The 15,525-nt window shown below is 38.0% G+C and overlaps 1 protein-coding gene across 1 annotated transcript; it reads right to left on the reverse strand.

Moving 5' to 3' along the window:
- Positions 1-2,224: 2,224 nt before the first annotated feature.
- Positions 2,225-15,508, reverse strand: LOC108770219 (zinc finger protein 91). Its single transcript, XM_018521692.1, is given in 12 exon segments — positions 2,225-5,328; positions 6,636-6,757; positions 7,453-7,589; positions 7,896-8,345; positions 8,931-9,218; positions 9,865-10,341; positions 10,428-10,853; positions 10,942-11,139; positions 11,278-11,511; positions 11,892-12,476; positions 12,478-12,570; positions 15,395-15,508. Coding segments are annotated over 11 exon segments (5,031 nt in total). The 5' UTR covers positions 12,529-12,570; positions 15,395-15,508; the 3' UTR covers positions 2,225-3,265.
- Between the last annotated feature and the right edge of the window lie 17 nt (positions 15,509-15,525).

Genomic DNA, 15,525 nt, shown 5'->3' on the forward strand with positions numbered 1-15,525 from the left:
CGCCCGTCCGTCTGTTGCGTCTGCTCCGCCTGCGCTTACTCTACACTTCCTGCACTTCGCAAGAAGCGAAATGGATAGAGATAGGATATGTGCAGATTTGCTCGGAGATTAATTTTCTCTAAATTCTGATTAATTTAATCGATAATTAAGTTAACCCAACTGATATATGCATTTCTATATAAGTAAGAATATATAAAGTTATAATCTACGTTAATTTTTCGATAGAAATTTCAAGGACATTCAAATGTTAAAAATTTTGAATTATATTCCCTAATTTAATCTTTTCTATATGTTAAATTACATAAAAAATTAATTTTCTTTTATAAGACTTTAAATTTTGATAAAGAAAAAATAAGGGAAAATCACAAAGTTATACATGTATAAAAAAAAAACAATGAAAATCATGATACTATTACATATATTATTTAAGAAATAAATTATATAGATTTAAAGAGAGTAGCATCTCCAACTGCACCTTTTTCCATTAACTGCGCTTGAAACGAAAATACATGTCAGATTGTAACGTCAAAGCGAGAAGTTGATAAAATTGCAACTTAAACAATTATGAAAATGTTAAAGCAGAATTGTTTGTCTGCTGCTAATTGGTGCATTCAATGTTTTAGTATTACTTTCAATTTTTATTTATAAATATATAAAATAAATTTATTTAAATAAATGCATATTATAGGGAAATATATTATCAGGAAACAAAGATTTTAATAACATTGGTTAGATACAAAATCTTTTAAAATCTCTTCGTTGAAATAATTTTAATTCAGCGAAGCTTGCAAAAGCTTGCAAAATAAGCCAAAGCTTTCTATATAAATGAAACATATTTTTAAATGAAATAAACAGACATGTATATATACATAGTATGAGCATTTATTTTCATGTATTGTAAAAGAACGATAAAGATTCGAACAAATATTTACAATAATGTCGTATGTTACCTTATTATGGCCATTGTTAGAGATGGACATTCGATTTCTTTTCAAAAATTTTCGTATTGTATAAAGATTCAAATTGTTTCCAATATATATTCAATACTTGCTTTAAACTGCTTTGAATATACAATATCCGAACTACTTTAAATTATTTCATATATATATGTATATCTCCAAAAGTATATAGAAATGTTTGAAAGTCGTTACATCTAAAAAGTAAATTAGTTAATTAATTTTGATTGATTATGATATATTACAAGCCAATTGATCACTAAATAACGGGAAGAATCCTATTTTCGGTCAAAGTAAATCTCGATGCTTAATATTCACACACATATGAAAATTTTTTAAATACATGTCTCAATTATCAAATTAATATATAAGTTAAATGTATTTTTACTGTTTATATTTTGGTGATAGCTCAAATTGAAGCAAAAAGGTATGGCTATTCTTTTTTATAATTACAACTATATTGGATATGTCGTTTAATAATTAACAACATTTTATTACTTTTATGCAGTATTCATAGTGCTGACTCCTAATGCTCTTTACTTATTAAATTGTTTGAATTTCGAAAGTTCTTTTATTGTGTTTATTATATAAGACTCTGAGACTGAATCACCTGCGCTGTTGGTGCGCATCAAATAAAAAGTACATAAATTCTTCAGTTCTATAAACTACGCTTAAATTTTGTTTGTCAAATTGAAATGCAATCGCAAATTGAGAGAGAGAGAGAGAGAGAACAATGATTTATTTTAGTTTTGCTAATAAGTATCTTAAAAATATATAAATGTAAAGAACTTGTTGCGAAAAATATCACCTCGGCTAGAGTAGAAGCCGAATTGGTGCATAGTTTATCAAACTAAAAAATATGTTTGCAAAAATTTGAATATTTTTAAGCACCAAGATTTGCTTCGACTAAAAATAGGATTCTCTCTTATTATATTGTTTTTTAGCACGAGTGCAGATTAAGAAATTTTCATGCGCTTATTGCTCCTCTTCGATCTGGCATCAAAAGTCTATTGCTAAGAAAACCTTTCAAACTGCCGTTTGGAACCGAAATCGTAAGTTCCGAATGTCTGTATAACTTGCATGCGCACTACGGGCATACGTACGAGAAATAAGCCATGTCCCGACTTTGAGATATTGAACCATCGAATGAATTATTTTTTGGATAGGATTCTTATTTGTCTAATTTCTATTTATAATAAATAATAAATAAATCATCTTTGATTTATTTATTATTTATTATCAAAAAATTTGTATATATTAGTCTTCCATTTTTTCCAATGATATGGAAACAATTTAGAATTTTTTTCAGATTCTACAGATTTTATCTTGAGCTCATCATTGGCCAACATGTCAACAAAATATGGCGTATCAACAACTGTACAGAGAATGCTCACACATAAATAATTCGAAATTACTGAATAATGTTCTAATCAATTATAAAATGCAAAAAAGCTTAGAAACGAATAGAACTGGATATAGGCTGCAGTCCACTTGCTTCTTCCAAATGCTCTGAACGTTACACTCCAAACACTACGCTCCATTATTATTTTGAATGCTACAATTGCGTGAACGCTCCAGCCAACCCACCTCCTGAAGTGAGGCAGTTGGAACGAAGTGGGAGCAAAACGATGACGTATTGATGACGTAATCAGAGTTGCTGGGACCGTTCCGAAGTATCAAATAGACCAGTCATGTCAGTGCCACAAATGCTCTGTAGCGTTTGAAGCGCTAAGTGGACCGCAGCCATAAACTGTGCGCTGCACGTACATACATTGTCAAAAAAATGATCTTCATATATGTACATCGAGATAGTTTAGATTACGATTTTCATTTGATGTTACAAATGTTTTGAAACATTCTGATTGAAGACAATTGGTAAAATTCTTCTGATTGGTCAATCAAACGTTTCGAAGTATTTGTAGAGCTAAGTGCGCTGTATCTTTAAAAGTAAGATAAAGTCTACCATTCGTCAACTATAAACAAAAACAAGATCGTCGATTTTTTACAATGCATATTAATCTACAATTATTCGCGATTTTTACAATGCATATTAATCTACAATCATTAGGTCAACTATAGGTGACGAGGTATTTGGGGAGACGCTATTAGCGCTATTTGTGTCATTCTATCCTTGGTTTACGTCTAATAAACAACGAAAATAGAATGACAGAAGTAGCGTTAATAGCGTCTCTCCGAACGCACTATATATCATCTAACAATTTCGGACCAATTTCTTACATAGAAAAAATATAAACATGTCACGGATACATAAATATGGGCGATATCATCATGATTGCTAGAAGTTCCATTTACGTGGCAAGACGATGCTTAGTCTCGCCTGTGTTTGAATCTATAATAATCTTCTCCTTGGCAGTTTTTACTTTTGAAGAGGAGGTACCTAAAGTATAAGTGTTGATCGTTTCGGTGAGCGGTAGGAATCTACCATCGGCGCATTCCTTGAACAGTAGTTCCTTCAATCGTTGACCCCTATCACTTCTGTTGTTCGCAGATATTTTCTCCGTTGTCAACGTCAGCATTTCGACAATAAGATAGGACTCAGGCTTGTACAGTCTTGTGAAGTGCAGCTTGATATGCTCACCGACGTTTTCGTCTTTTCGCGGAATGTAATCGCAATGCGGGCACGGCGGCGTCATGCGTTCAATACCATGGCGACGCTTGTGTGAATCCATGACATCCTTATCGGTGGTGGAGAACGGGCAGCTCTGGCAACGAATCGTCTCTACATCGGTGTCGCCCGTTGACGAAAGGATACCCTTCTTTTGCATTAACAATAAACTCTGCCTATCCTGATTAGAAGATTGTAGCGCAGCATTGTTATTGGACGCGTTATTAGCGGAAGAAAATGCCGTCATATTAGCAGCAGCAGATGATCTCGACGACTTACGTGATGATGCTGATACAATGTCAGTAATGCTATCGTTATCGATTGAAATCCGGTCATCCTCGAATTGTCTCCGAGATGCCTGTGCTTCTGCATTTGCCTGATGCTTCTTCAGATGCTGTACGTAATTCGCATAATATTTGACCGAGTAGTCGCACGTAGTGCAGCGATAGCGTTGCTTCGCACCGTGCAAAGTCAGATGAACTCTATATTGTTCACGCTTTTCAAAAGCGGATGGACATTTGTGACACTTGTAACGTTTTTCCTTCAGACGACCATTCCGTAGGTAACCTGGATAAACGAAATTAGGATTGCCGCGCATAAAGACACCAAATTGTGGATCCGGAGGTGACTGCAGTGGAGATCCGGGAGAGGATGTTGAAGCGGAATCTATGGTAGATGATAGCTCCGCAGTTGCTTGGCTGGTTTCATTATGTCGTCGGTGTACCACCTGATGTTTTAATAGATTTTGTTCCGTTTTCGATGAATAATCACAGTCATTACATTTGTATCGATTGTTTGAACCATGAAGCGTCATGTGGTACTCCAAAGCATCCAGTTTGAAGTAACGAGCCGGACACTTAGCACACGTAAACACTTGACCGGTCCTTTGAACGGTCTCCGTCGTGCCATTGACACTGTTATAACTGTTTGAATTTTCGTTGATTTCAACAACAATCCATGCAACGTTAAGCGCATTGTCATTGTTTTCCCGACTCTCCACTTCAACACACGCTGTCGTGGGCGGTGGATAACGTTGCGAGTGGCCGTAGAAGGTCAACAGATATTTGGTACGTTCTTGATAATCTGATGAGTGCGCCTTTTGATGAGCTAACAGGTGCGCCGATTGTCGCGCTGCATACGAGCACCATTGGCATGAATATGCTAATAATGTGCTATGGTAACGCAGATGGATACGCAACTCCTTTTCGCACAGAAATCGTGCTGGACACTTGCCGCAGCAGTGCACCAGACGGGAATCCTGTAGATCAGGCTCGGTGCCTAGCATGGGAGTGTGCGTCAAGCCAAGCAGAGTGACCAGATCATTCACCTGTTGAGAATCAGGTCGCGTCTCATCAAAAAGACAGTGAACAGTACCGAGAGATCCCGCATGCATTTCTGTATGTGCGATCATGACTTCCCGACGCGTGCAAGTAAAGCTACAATCGGTGCAGGCAATCAAGGGACCCTGAGTTGGCATGTCTACGTGCATTGTCTCATGGTCGCGCACTTCCGCACGTCGCGATGAAATATACGGACAATGACGGCACTTGAGCATCTTCGTCAGTGTGCCATCTGGTCGTGATACCCAAACCAGTGGAGCATCCGGAAGAGCACGAGTATCCAAAAGAAGCGACGGCAGTGAATGCGGCTGAGATCCTGTGATTTTTGGAGATGTCGTTACATTGTTACGTGACGTTATTTGAATCACTTGTTCGATAGACGATTCGTCTTTTGTTCGAGAAGTACCTGTAACAAATGCTTAAATTACAGCATATGTCTAGTGCATGATGTAATGCTCCGGTACACAGAACGCCGCAACACTTGCTGTGTGGCGGAGGTTGGCGTCAATAGTTAATCAATTTATTGCTTTTCCATGAAAATGATTAGCTACCGTATCAATTTCCGCCGTGCGGCAAGCGTTGTCGCGTCCTATGTACCGGAGCTATTAGAAAACAGTTGTGCTAATAAGTCCCGAAACACAATAGGAGTAGTAATGCCTGTTCTACAATACAATCGCAAATTGTAAGCCGTAAGAAATTGGCCAAGCACAGTTGAATATAAAAAAAAATAATCAACTATGATTGATTAATTTCTTACGGCTTATGGCTTGTAACCCTATTATAAAATAAGCTTAAGGGTGCTGTCCCATGCATGATAGTCAAATTTCAGAAAACGGAATCTCAGAATAAAAATAATACGATCAATCAGATTGTTACGCGTTACACGAATGCGCTAAACTTAAGTGATTCTGATTTGTCGTATTACTTTTCCGAAATTCTGATTGTCATGAAGCATCCTAAGTTCCCGCGCATGCGCATTTAACCGTATCATAGACCAGTATTCATAGTCGATTCTTGCATTTGTGGCTGTCTTAAGTATAGTAGATGTCATAAGCCAATCGGAGGGCCGTATTAACATCTTAAGACATTACTTAAGACAGTCTTAAAATAAGAACCAACTATGAATATCGGCCATAGAGACAGAATAAGACAAAATTGTTTGTTATCTTTAGGCCTGTTCGTTTTAGCTGAATTTTTTGCACGGTTCATCTTTTCTCTTTCATTTTCCAATATTGAGAGAAAAGGAAAAAAGATGAATCATGCAATAACTTTAACTGGGAGAGGGGAAAAAAATCTTATGTCTTATCTGCATGTGCACTTTAGATTACGGCGATTTGTTGACTACATTATTTGTGTATCAATTTAGATATCTATGGCTTGACCAATATCTTACTGTTTAAGTCTAAGGCCGATATTTCATGCGTCGCACGACAAAGCTATTGATTGGCTGCAGAATAGAGGGATCCGAGAAACTCTCTGTCTAGCAGTAAATTAATAAGTTTGAAAAATTTACCGTATATACAATAAAGACGCACAAACGTAGTCCCTAAAGCTTACTATATCTATTGTGTTTCAGGATTATAATGAATAATATATACTGGAAACAATTAATCAAATTTAGACCCAATTTCACTGTCCTACGCATCTATGGGAAAGTTACACCTGTCTCATTATACTACGCATTCGATATATTGTGCAATTTATAAAACTTACTGCTTTCAGAAATTGATATTTGTGACTGTTTACTCTTAGGACTGGATAATGGGAAATCCATATTCTGTTGATGCATAGCTGCCAACTCTTCTCCGTGAAGTCTAGCGTGTTCCAATAGTTCTCTGTGACACAATGAATAGTGCAACTGCATTATATGTTGTATTGTATCATTACCTATATATGTATATATATACACACACGATATATCACGAAAATACGTTAATTAATATTAACGCAATTAATATTAATGTGATTAATATTAACACTTTGACCGCTGCATTTTTTTTAATCAATTTCTTGACGCTACATTATTATTTGTGTATCTAATTCTTATAAGTTAATATGACCTAGAATTTACAAAATATTTGTGGATATTTGCCCCATTTATATAAAAGATACACATGATATGATGATAATAAATCATTTCTGCGCTGCGTATATATAAAAGCTAAAAGACACATTTATGGATTCGTATAGGTAATGTTTTAAAATACAATTTTATAAATAAATTTTTTACATTAAAATAAATTTTCCAAAATGTTTTTTTTTTTTAAATAAAAACCTTTGGCAAAATTAATAAATCTCTTTAGAATTTACGATATACACCATGTAAAATTAATGAAGTGTTTTCTGCATAAATGATAGTAAATAGGAAATGTGTGTGTATTTAAATTAATACAAATGGGACCCACATAAATTATTATATATACATAGCAATCAAAGTTAAGTAAAAAAAAATAATTAATAATGGGATTAAATCATAAATTGGAAAAACGGATCATTCATGTTAACAAAGCGAGTTACCAGCGACACATACGCCTTTGTACTAACGTAGTATGGACAAAGATAGCATTTAAATATAGCATCTAAGTTCGGCCGATGGTGCTTCTTGTGAATGGACAGAGTGGCAGCATCCGATGCCGAAAACGGACATTCATCACAACTAAATGGATTCTGCGAAAGACAAAGTGGCGCATTATATTAAAATGCATTAGTTACTTGGATATAAAGTTTAAAAACAAGAGATAGATCTCACATTGTTTTACGTAACCTTCTTATAATCGTATATCTGGTGTAGTGGAACTTTTACCATACTTTTAATACAAATTGCAAGCGCTATAATGTTTCATAACTATTTTTACTAAGATATTTTTCTTGTTTGTACAATTTTTCACATTTAATCTCTCTTGTTTACATAAAAAACGCAACAACCTGACTACTACAATTAGAAAAAGTTATATTTAACGGTATAGAACTTACCCTTTCTTCGACAGACTCCTGATTGGCAGATTCGTTGTAATGAGATTTAACATGCAGCAATATATTATCTTTGTTGCTATCTCGATAATTACAACGTTTGCACCTCCACTGATTCTGAGTACGTTTACTCTCATCTACTGTAGATATAGAGACCGCACCACCACCACTAGAGGTCTGTACATGCATCGTGATAGGATTGTTTTTCAACAAAGATTGCCCGCGATTTCTAACCGCTGCTTTGAGTGGTGGTGGAGGTCGCCTATCTACGTTATGACTGTTCTGATTTGTCTCGTTTGTTGTTAAAATTGTGATGGGAGATTGTGGTGCTGAACTAGTCATCGGATACTCTTTATTGCCCACAATCAATAACTTTGATGGCAATTCTTCAGAGTTTGTTTCTTCTATGCTGCGCTGCTCCATACGATCCTCATCCCACGATTGCTGTTCTACCTGGAGCAGAGATATTGCGATATGTAAACGAAATTTCGTAGTAGAACATATGTTAGACGAGATGTCGGATGTCGTGAAACACGCTTGTCAAATAATATCATAAAAATTTTTTTATCGCGTTCATAATAAATAGGCGAACGTTTCAGTCAATTTTCACAAAAATCTCGAAAATATCAATCAAACTTTCATAAAGAAAAATAGAATCAATATCTTCCATCTATTAATTACTAAGAATATGCTTACAACAAGTGTTAAACCATAATCAGACTAAAGATTGAGATTGGGATTGAATTAGAATTTAACAAATCAAAACAAAGTTCAATAAATTTGAGATTGATCTTCTTTCTTCTGATTGATTAAATTCGAATTTAATTTCAATCTCAATCTCTAGTCTAATCACGGCTTTACAATGCAATAGTGATCAAGCGTTCGAGCGCCGTAACCGAATTGTGGTGCCGAGATTTTTTTCACCGTACATCCTTTTTGCAAGGCCAATTATGATGTTGATTATTAAAATATTGCATCGATGTGAGAGATATAAAAACAATGAATTATTCTACGTAAAACTGAGATTCATTATTTCACCTGTGCGAGATATTTGTTATATTTGGAATAATTCCGTCGACCTGTCTCATCCGTCATGAGCACTCTGGCTTTCGTATGCACTGCGTCTTTAGCCGCTTTAAGCTTAATATGTTTTGTGATGTCCCATCGCCAGTTAGAACGATACGCGCACATTGAACACTCGAATGGCTTCCGGTTTAAATGACCGACTATATGTACGTGAAAGCGACTTGCGGTGGAAGCCCAAAATTGACAATGGGGACATTTGAATACTCGTCGCTTGCTCGGATGTGTCGGACCACCTTCAAACTGACAAAAATTTTTTTATCGTAACAGTAGAACTGCCAGTAAAGAATTAGAAATGAACTAGTAACCAACCAGAAAGAGAGATGCTCGACATCCACTATGCAATATGTAAAGCACATTCTTAATAATAAATGAAAAGAAAACAATGAGGCTCACTCTAATTTCTAACGCTCACCATTTCGCGATACCTACAGTTTTTTTATGCATATTCCTACAAAATAGAGTTTTTGCAATACCGTCTATGAAGATACGGTGAACGTATCTAACATCACGCTATCTTCTTCTTAACAGCTTAATGAAGAATAGGACAACGTGATTTTAGCGTTCACCGTATCTGGATCCATGTTATTGCAAAAATTCCCTACTATCTTGTATGTACTAACACTAAACCAATACCACCAACAGCAATACACTTGTAAATCTTAAACTATTTTATAGAAACGCAAAATAAACCACATAGCCAAAATAGAAGAATATCCACATAGCAATGAGAATTTACTTTATATAGCATTCTCATAATGCCTTCTACGACAAACTTTTCAAATTTCAGTTGTTTTATACAGACTTTTAATGATGTTCGCATCTAGAGTCGGGTTTGTGCAGTAGTTTTCTTATCGTATATTTAAATTATTGTTATCAAGCACCGTACCGGAGGTCCAGAAAAATTTGATCCTCTGAGATTGGCGTCCCATTCCATTTGCGACGGAAAAGACAATTCGTCACGGTACGAAATCATGCGGATGTCCGAGCGATTCGTTACTTTCTCTAAACTACTATCGATGGACGGCGTCGTGTCGTCACGCGAATGGCAGCATTGCATATGCGTTTGGAGATCGGCTGTACTCTTGCACCGTCTTCTACACTTAGGACAACGTGTCGTGCCTACGGACACGCTGAGGGCAGTGTGGTGCGTCTGTTTGTGGCAAGTTAGCTCTTCCATGCTACTAGCTTTAAACGTACACCAGCATTTTAAGTCGTTCTCATTACTTACAGCTACCTCCGGCACACTGTTATTAATCGACGTCGCTGTCGTTGTTAGTTTTTCCTTTAATTTATCGAAGAAGGAGGCATTCTTTCTCTCAAATACACCAGTCGCAGTATTAAGATTCCTCTTCGAATTCGCGGCCTGAAAGCAGATGACAGCGAGCACCGATATAATACGTGTTTCGCGCAATATTTTTAAGGGCAAGAAAATTAATAATTTCAACCAACCCCCTTGTTTCCGTACATCTTGGCGAGTTCCGTCTCTTTCGCAATTTGCGCCAATTCAGGTCTCACTCTAACGCGTGGAACTTTCAGCAGGGTTGTAGATGGCCCGCTATTGTTGAAAGTGTTATTGGACTTGGTGCTCGCTAGGCTCAGTGGAATTAACATCGGCAGTGGCTTTCTTGGCTTTGATGAGATAACCGGCGCGTGACATTCTGCTAAATGGCGTTGCATCTCGGAATCCCAAGCTGTTATAAATTGGCAGCCCTTTTCTTCGCATTTTAATGCAATGCACTCTGCGTTGGCCAAGGCGCTTTTCTTATCGTCTATTGAAATTAATGAATGATCTGATACGAACGAGTCAGAAGAAGCGGCTGACGTGGTTGTACTTCCACTTTTATTCAACGCTTCTCGAAAGTCACTGGCTCCAACCTAGCAGACATTAAATACGTTATACGACGTGATTAATCAACGTGTTTTAACGTACGAAAGTTAGCGATTATATACTTGCTTATAATACCTGATTATAACGTCTTGGACTATTTCGTGGCTTACGTTCGAAATCGTTATTATTTTTGTTGATTTGACCCACAGGTGGGTCATGATGATACGATTCATGCACCGTTAAGCTCTGACGGATATCAGCAGTAAAATTACATGCACGACATTTGAAAGCACCTCCACCTCCATGATTCCGCATGTGTCTATCTAGATTCCACTGAAAAACAGCGTTAAAGACACACATATAATCTATATAATCTCAAATGTGTAATTGCAAGCTTCTTTACAAAACCCTGGAAAGTTTCTGACATGCTTAACGTATCGCTGGGAAAACCAAGTAGTATGAGGAACAAACCTTATACGCTGAACTAAAATCACAAGCATCGCACTTGATCATCGGCATAGAATGATATTTAACATGCTTAGCATAACGCGCTTTGATATGCGTCACGTAATCGCATTTTGCGCATCGAAAGAATTTTCTTTTCAAATGATGCACTCTTTGGTGATTTTCAAGATCTTTCACGTTCAATGCAACATACGAGCACGCAGGGCAACGATTTTCAACTGGACTGTGCTCATTTTTGCCCTAAAAATTACAATAAAACATATTCCTGCGACCTATGAGTATGTATCTTGAATATCATTGTTTTATTTAGCACACCGTCGCTCACTATATGAAATTACGGTAATTGCGCAAAATATAGCACCCTGCATCCCTAATGACCCGTAGTTATCGGACGACCTTCCGTTTTTAAAACGGAATTTTCTTTCGATTTCGATTTAACTTTCCGTTTTAAAAACGGCCATGTTGAAGAAAGAGAGAGAGAGAGAGAGAGAGAAACAGAGAGAAAAAGAAGAAAAAAAAAGGTAAAAAGAAATCAAGAATATAAAATAAATCGAAAAACAAAAAGAGCATAAAACATTTAGCAAAAACATCAAGGCATGTATATAAAAGTCGTTGCTCACTTTATATTTGTGATCCTTTCGCAGGTGCTCGAAGTAGGCCTTGATACTGGACAGCATTTTCGGTGGTTTGCAGGTCTTGCACTCGTAAGACGCTCGCTCGTTCGTGTCGATGTTGATCGTCTCCTCGGATTTCACCGCGACGGCGACGTCAACGTCAATGTTGCCGTCCAGCGATGTTGTCGCCTCCTCGTCGACGGCGGTCATCGTCAGCTCGCTGACGTTGTCATCCTCGTCCATCTCGCTCGTCTCGTTCACAGCAGGGTCATCAGCAGTCACAGTACTGGACGCGAACGTGTCTTCACCCTTCTTCGCATCGTTTTTCTTCGCATCGTGCTGCACCTCATGGCTCGCTACGGCCCCTTTAAGGTTACCTTCCGGTCTCGGCGTCGCGGAGACGACGGTGGCGACGGGCTCCGTTGTTCTTGCTCGCCTCTGGTGCTGCTGCCGCGGTCGCAGTACACGCAACCGGGGCAGCTTTCCCGACATCTTGGACGAGAGCCGGGCGCTTCCGCGCAAACTTCTTCGCTCGCCCTTGCCTGCCGCAGGAAACATGGCGCGCGCACCGCTCTCGCTCTTTCCTCTTTTTTTCCGCGCAGGAATAATTATATTCACCACGGTCTCTACAGTTCTTTACCATCCAGCGCCAGGCCGCATCATCATCGTCGGACTTTGGTCTCGCCTAGCAATAATAATTAATGATTACACTTGTGGCACAATTGCTGCGATTGCCGCTACTACTTGCTGCTACTCTCACTGGCTGTAGACAGCAAGTACAGCACACAGCAGGCGCATTCACGCGTCGCACGGCACGGCACGGCACGAGTGCACGACGGGGGCGACGACGGACGACGCTTTTCGTTGCGAACGCCTCGAACGTGCTCGAACGTTCTCGTCCGACCGCTCTCGACTCTTGCGAGTCAAGAGTGATTAAAAACCTTTATCGGCGCGATATCGCGGCATCGCGCTCGGCCAATGGCGCGTCGACTGCAATGTATTTTCCGTCGTATTATTATTGAGCAGTTATAACAACGATGCAACTTTTATATGCCATCGTCGACGTCGTCGTTCTCTTTAGCCGTCGTGAGCGCGCCGTGGCCCGAATAAATTCCGGTTCACGTTACGGAAATATCAACCGGACGTATGAGCGGTGAATGCCACTGCGTGCCTACGTCTGTTTTTTCTCACAATGGAAGCGACGCAGACACGCGGCAGCAACCCAGCAACCGCAGCAGTGGTGGTGGTAGCGATGGTGGTGGGTACTTGTCCGCCATATTTTCTTTTCCTTTTTTCCCGTCGATCGTAAAATTTTGGAGAGATCCGGCGAGAAAATAAAATCCGTGTGATATAAGTATATTCTCCGGAAGGCCACGACGTTTCCTTTCGCGTTCGATCTCTCCTCTTTTTTTTCCCTCCTCTTGCTCCTCCTTCTTCTCTTTACCTCCTCCTTTGCCGCCACCACTCTAATCGCGACGTCGTGAGGTTGGATCTATCGGACAAACGCGCCTGCAAAGCAGGAGCGTATTGCGATCGTTAATACTCCGCGAGACGAGGAGGACGTCGCCCGAATCGTCGCCAGCCCTTGTATTCTGTAGTCCGGAACTACAATTGATGTTTCAAAGCCGTAAGAAACTAAAAAGTTACAGCCGAATGCGAGAAGAATAATCGATCGTGATTCATTCATTTTTTATGGCTTAAGGCTTAGAACTCTGTTGTAGATCTGGGGTAAAGGGTCTTTTACATAGAAGTCGTAGACAGTCGTGGAGTCTGAAGTCGTAGGAAACTGACCAATTCTAATCGAGTATTCTTCTCATATACTACATTGAAAGAAAAATTGTATTTGTAACTATAATTATATATTACTATAATTATGATTTACTGCTATAATAATAATAATAGTAACTATGTATATAGTTGGCAACTTAAAATGACTATAATTATAGTTATTACAACCATAAAATAGTTGAAATTATCATAAAAATAATTCAAGTGACTATGATTTTATAGTTATATTTTGGAATAACCATATTTTTTATGGTCGTCCCAATATAAACTATAAAATTATAGTCACTTGAATTATTTTTTTGATAATTTCAACTATTTTATGGTTGCTAGAACTATATACATAGTTACTATTATTATTATTACGACAGTAATAATCATAATTATAGTAATATGTAATTATAGTTATAAATACCAAACATTTTTCTCAGTGTACTGTGATTGGTTAATTTTCTACGATTTAAGATTCTACGACTGCTACGACTTCTATTGTAGATCTCGTTTTTTTTTTTTACTATATAAAATATCTGCGCAACTATCGTCAGGATAAATCCACACAACTTGCATAGCCATATAAACGTATGCATAACAAAAATTATCCAATCACATTTTACGTGCGTCTTTATAAGAGAAATGCGATTGGATAATTTTCTTTATGCATACGTTTATGATGCTAGGCAAGTTTGTGTGGATATGCTGTTATGAGCACATAACGATTGCATAACGAATTACAGTCAATGCAGGGGCATGTTACGCGCGGCCATCGCAAAAGTCCCGGAGCCACGTGAAATCACGCGTGATATATACGTTGACATCGATAACGCGACTTCTTCTTTTCTCTGTCTTTTTCCTATGTGCCAGAATCCCTCCTGCCGACCGCGATTTCTACGATTTTCCAGATTGCGTCGGGAGATCGCTCCTAAAGAATCCAAAATCGGCCAACTCTACACGGAGAAAATTTTTTCTTAGAATTTACCCTGAAAATATGTCAGTCGTGAGACATTGTGTGGTATTTCAAAGAATTTTAATATAAATCTCTCTTTCATTAATAAAACTACAATGAAGTATAAAATAAGTTTGATCAATTTTACCGAAATGTATAAAAATCTTTAAAATATTGTATTGTACTACAATTACTATATTTTCAGGGTAAATTTTAAAGAAAATTCCGTGTAGGGGCTTAATCATGTAACTTTTTCCTTGACGCGGAAATATGATGAAAAGTGAAAATTTTTATGTGTATATATGTACATGTACACATACATACAGCAGTTTTCACTTTTCACATTTCCGCCCCAGAGAAAAAATTTCATGATCGATCACCTGTTTTCTAGAGCTGAAAAAGTATATCATACACTTTAATTTTGGAACTTAAAGCGAGATAGATACATATTTGGCTGAGTTTAGTAGAGAAGCAACTGCAGCACTCTGCAACCGTTGTAAAATTCTTCAATGTGATTGGTTCATACATTTGGATCCGTAAGGAATCCAAAAGTAAGAACCAATCGTATTGAACGCAGCCGTTGATACTTGGCAGCGAAAGCGAGAGAAAGTTTAGTGCAGGAATAAAAAAAACAATCTATACGTACAATTTACAAAAATTCACGTTTCAGCGTTAGAAAAAAAGGTACACGATTGATTTCTTTTTCTTTGTTCTTGCACCTTCCTGCGTCCTAGGAAGGTGCAAGAACAAAGAGGGGAAAAAAGAGGGAGGGAGAACCAACCGCGCAGACCTAACGTCGATACGGCGTCCCGTCGACTCCTCTTCCGCTCCAAATGTCGCCGCACGAACGTCGACGTAAATATGGCCGCATTTCCAATAGCGACGATCGGCGTTCGATAGCTGTGTCCCGAT

Source organism: Trachymyrmex cornetzi, unplaced genomic scaffold (genome assembly GCF_001594075.2).
Source record: "Trachymyrmex cornetzi isolate Tcor2-1 unplaced genomic scaffold, Tcor1.1 scaffold99, whole genome shotgun sequence".
Lineage (NCBI taxonomy): Eukaryota > Metazoa > Arthropoda > Insecta > Hymenoptera > Formicidae > Trachymyrmex > Trachymyrmex cornetzi.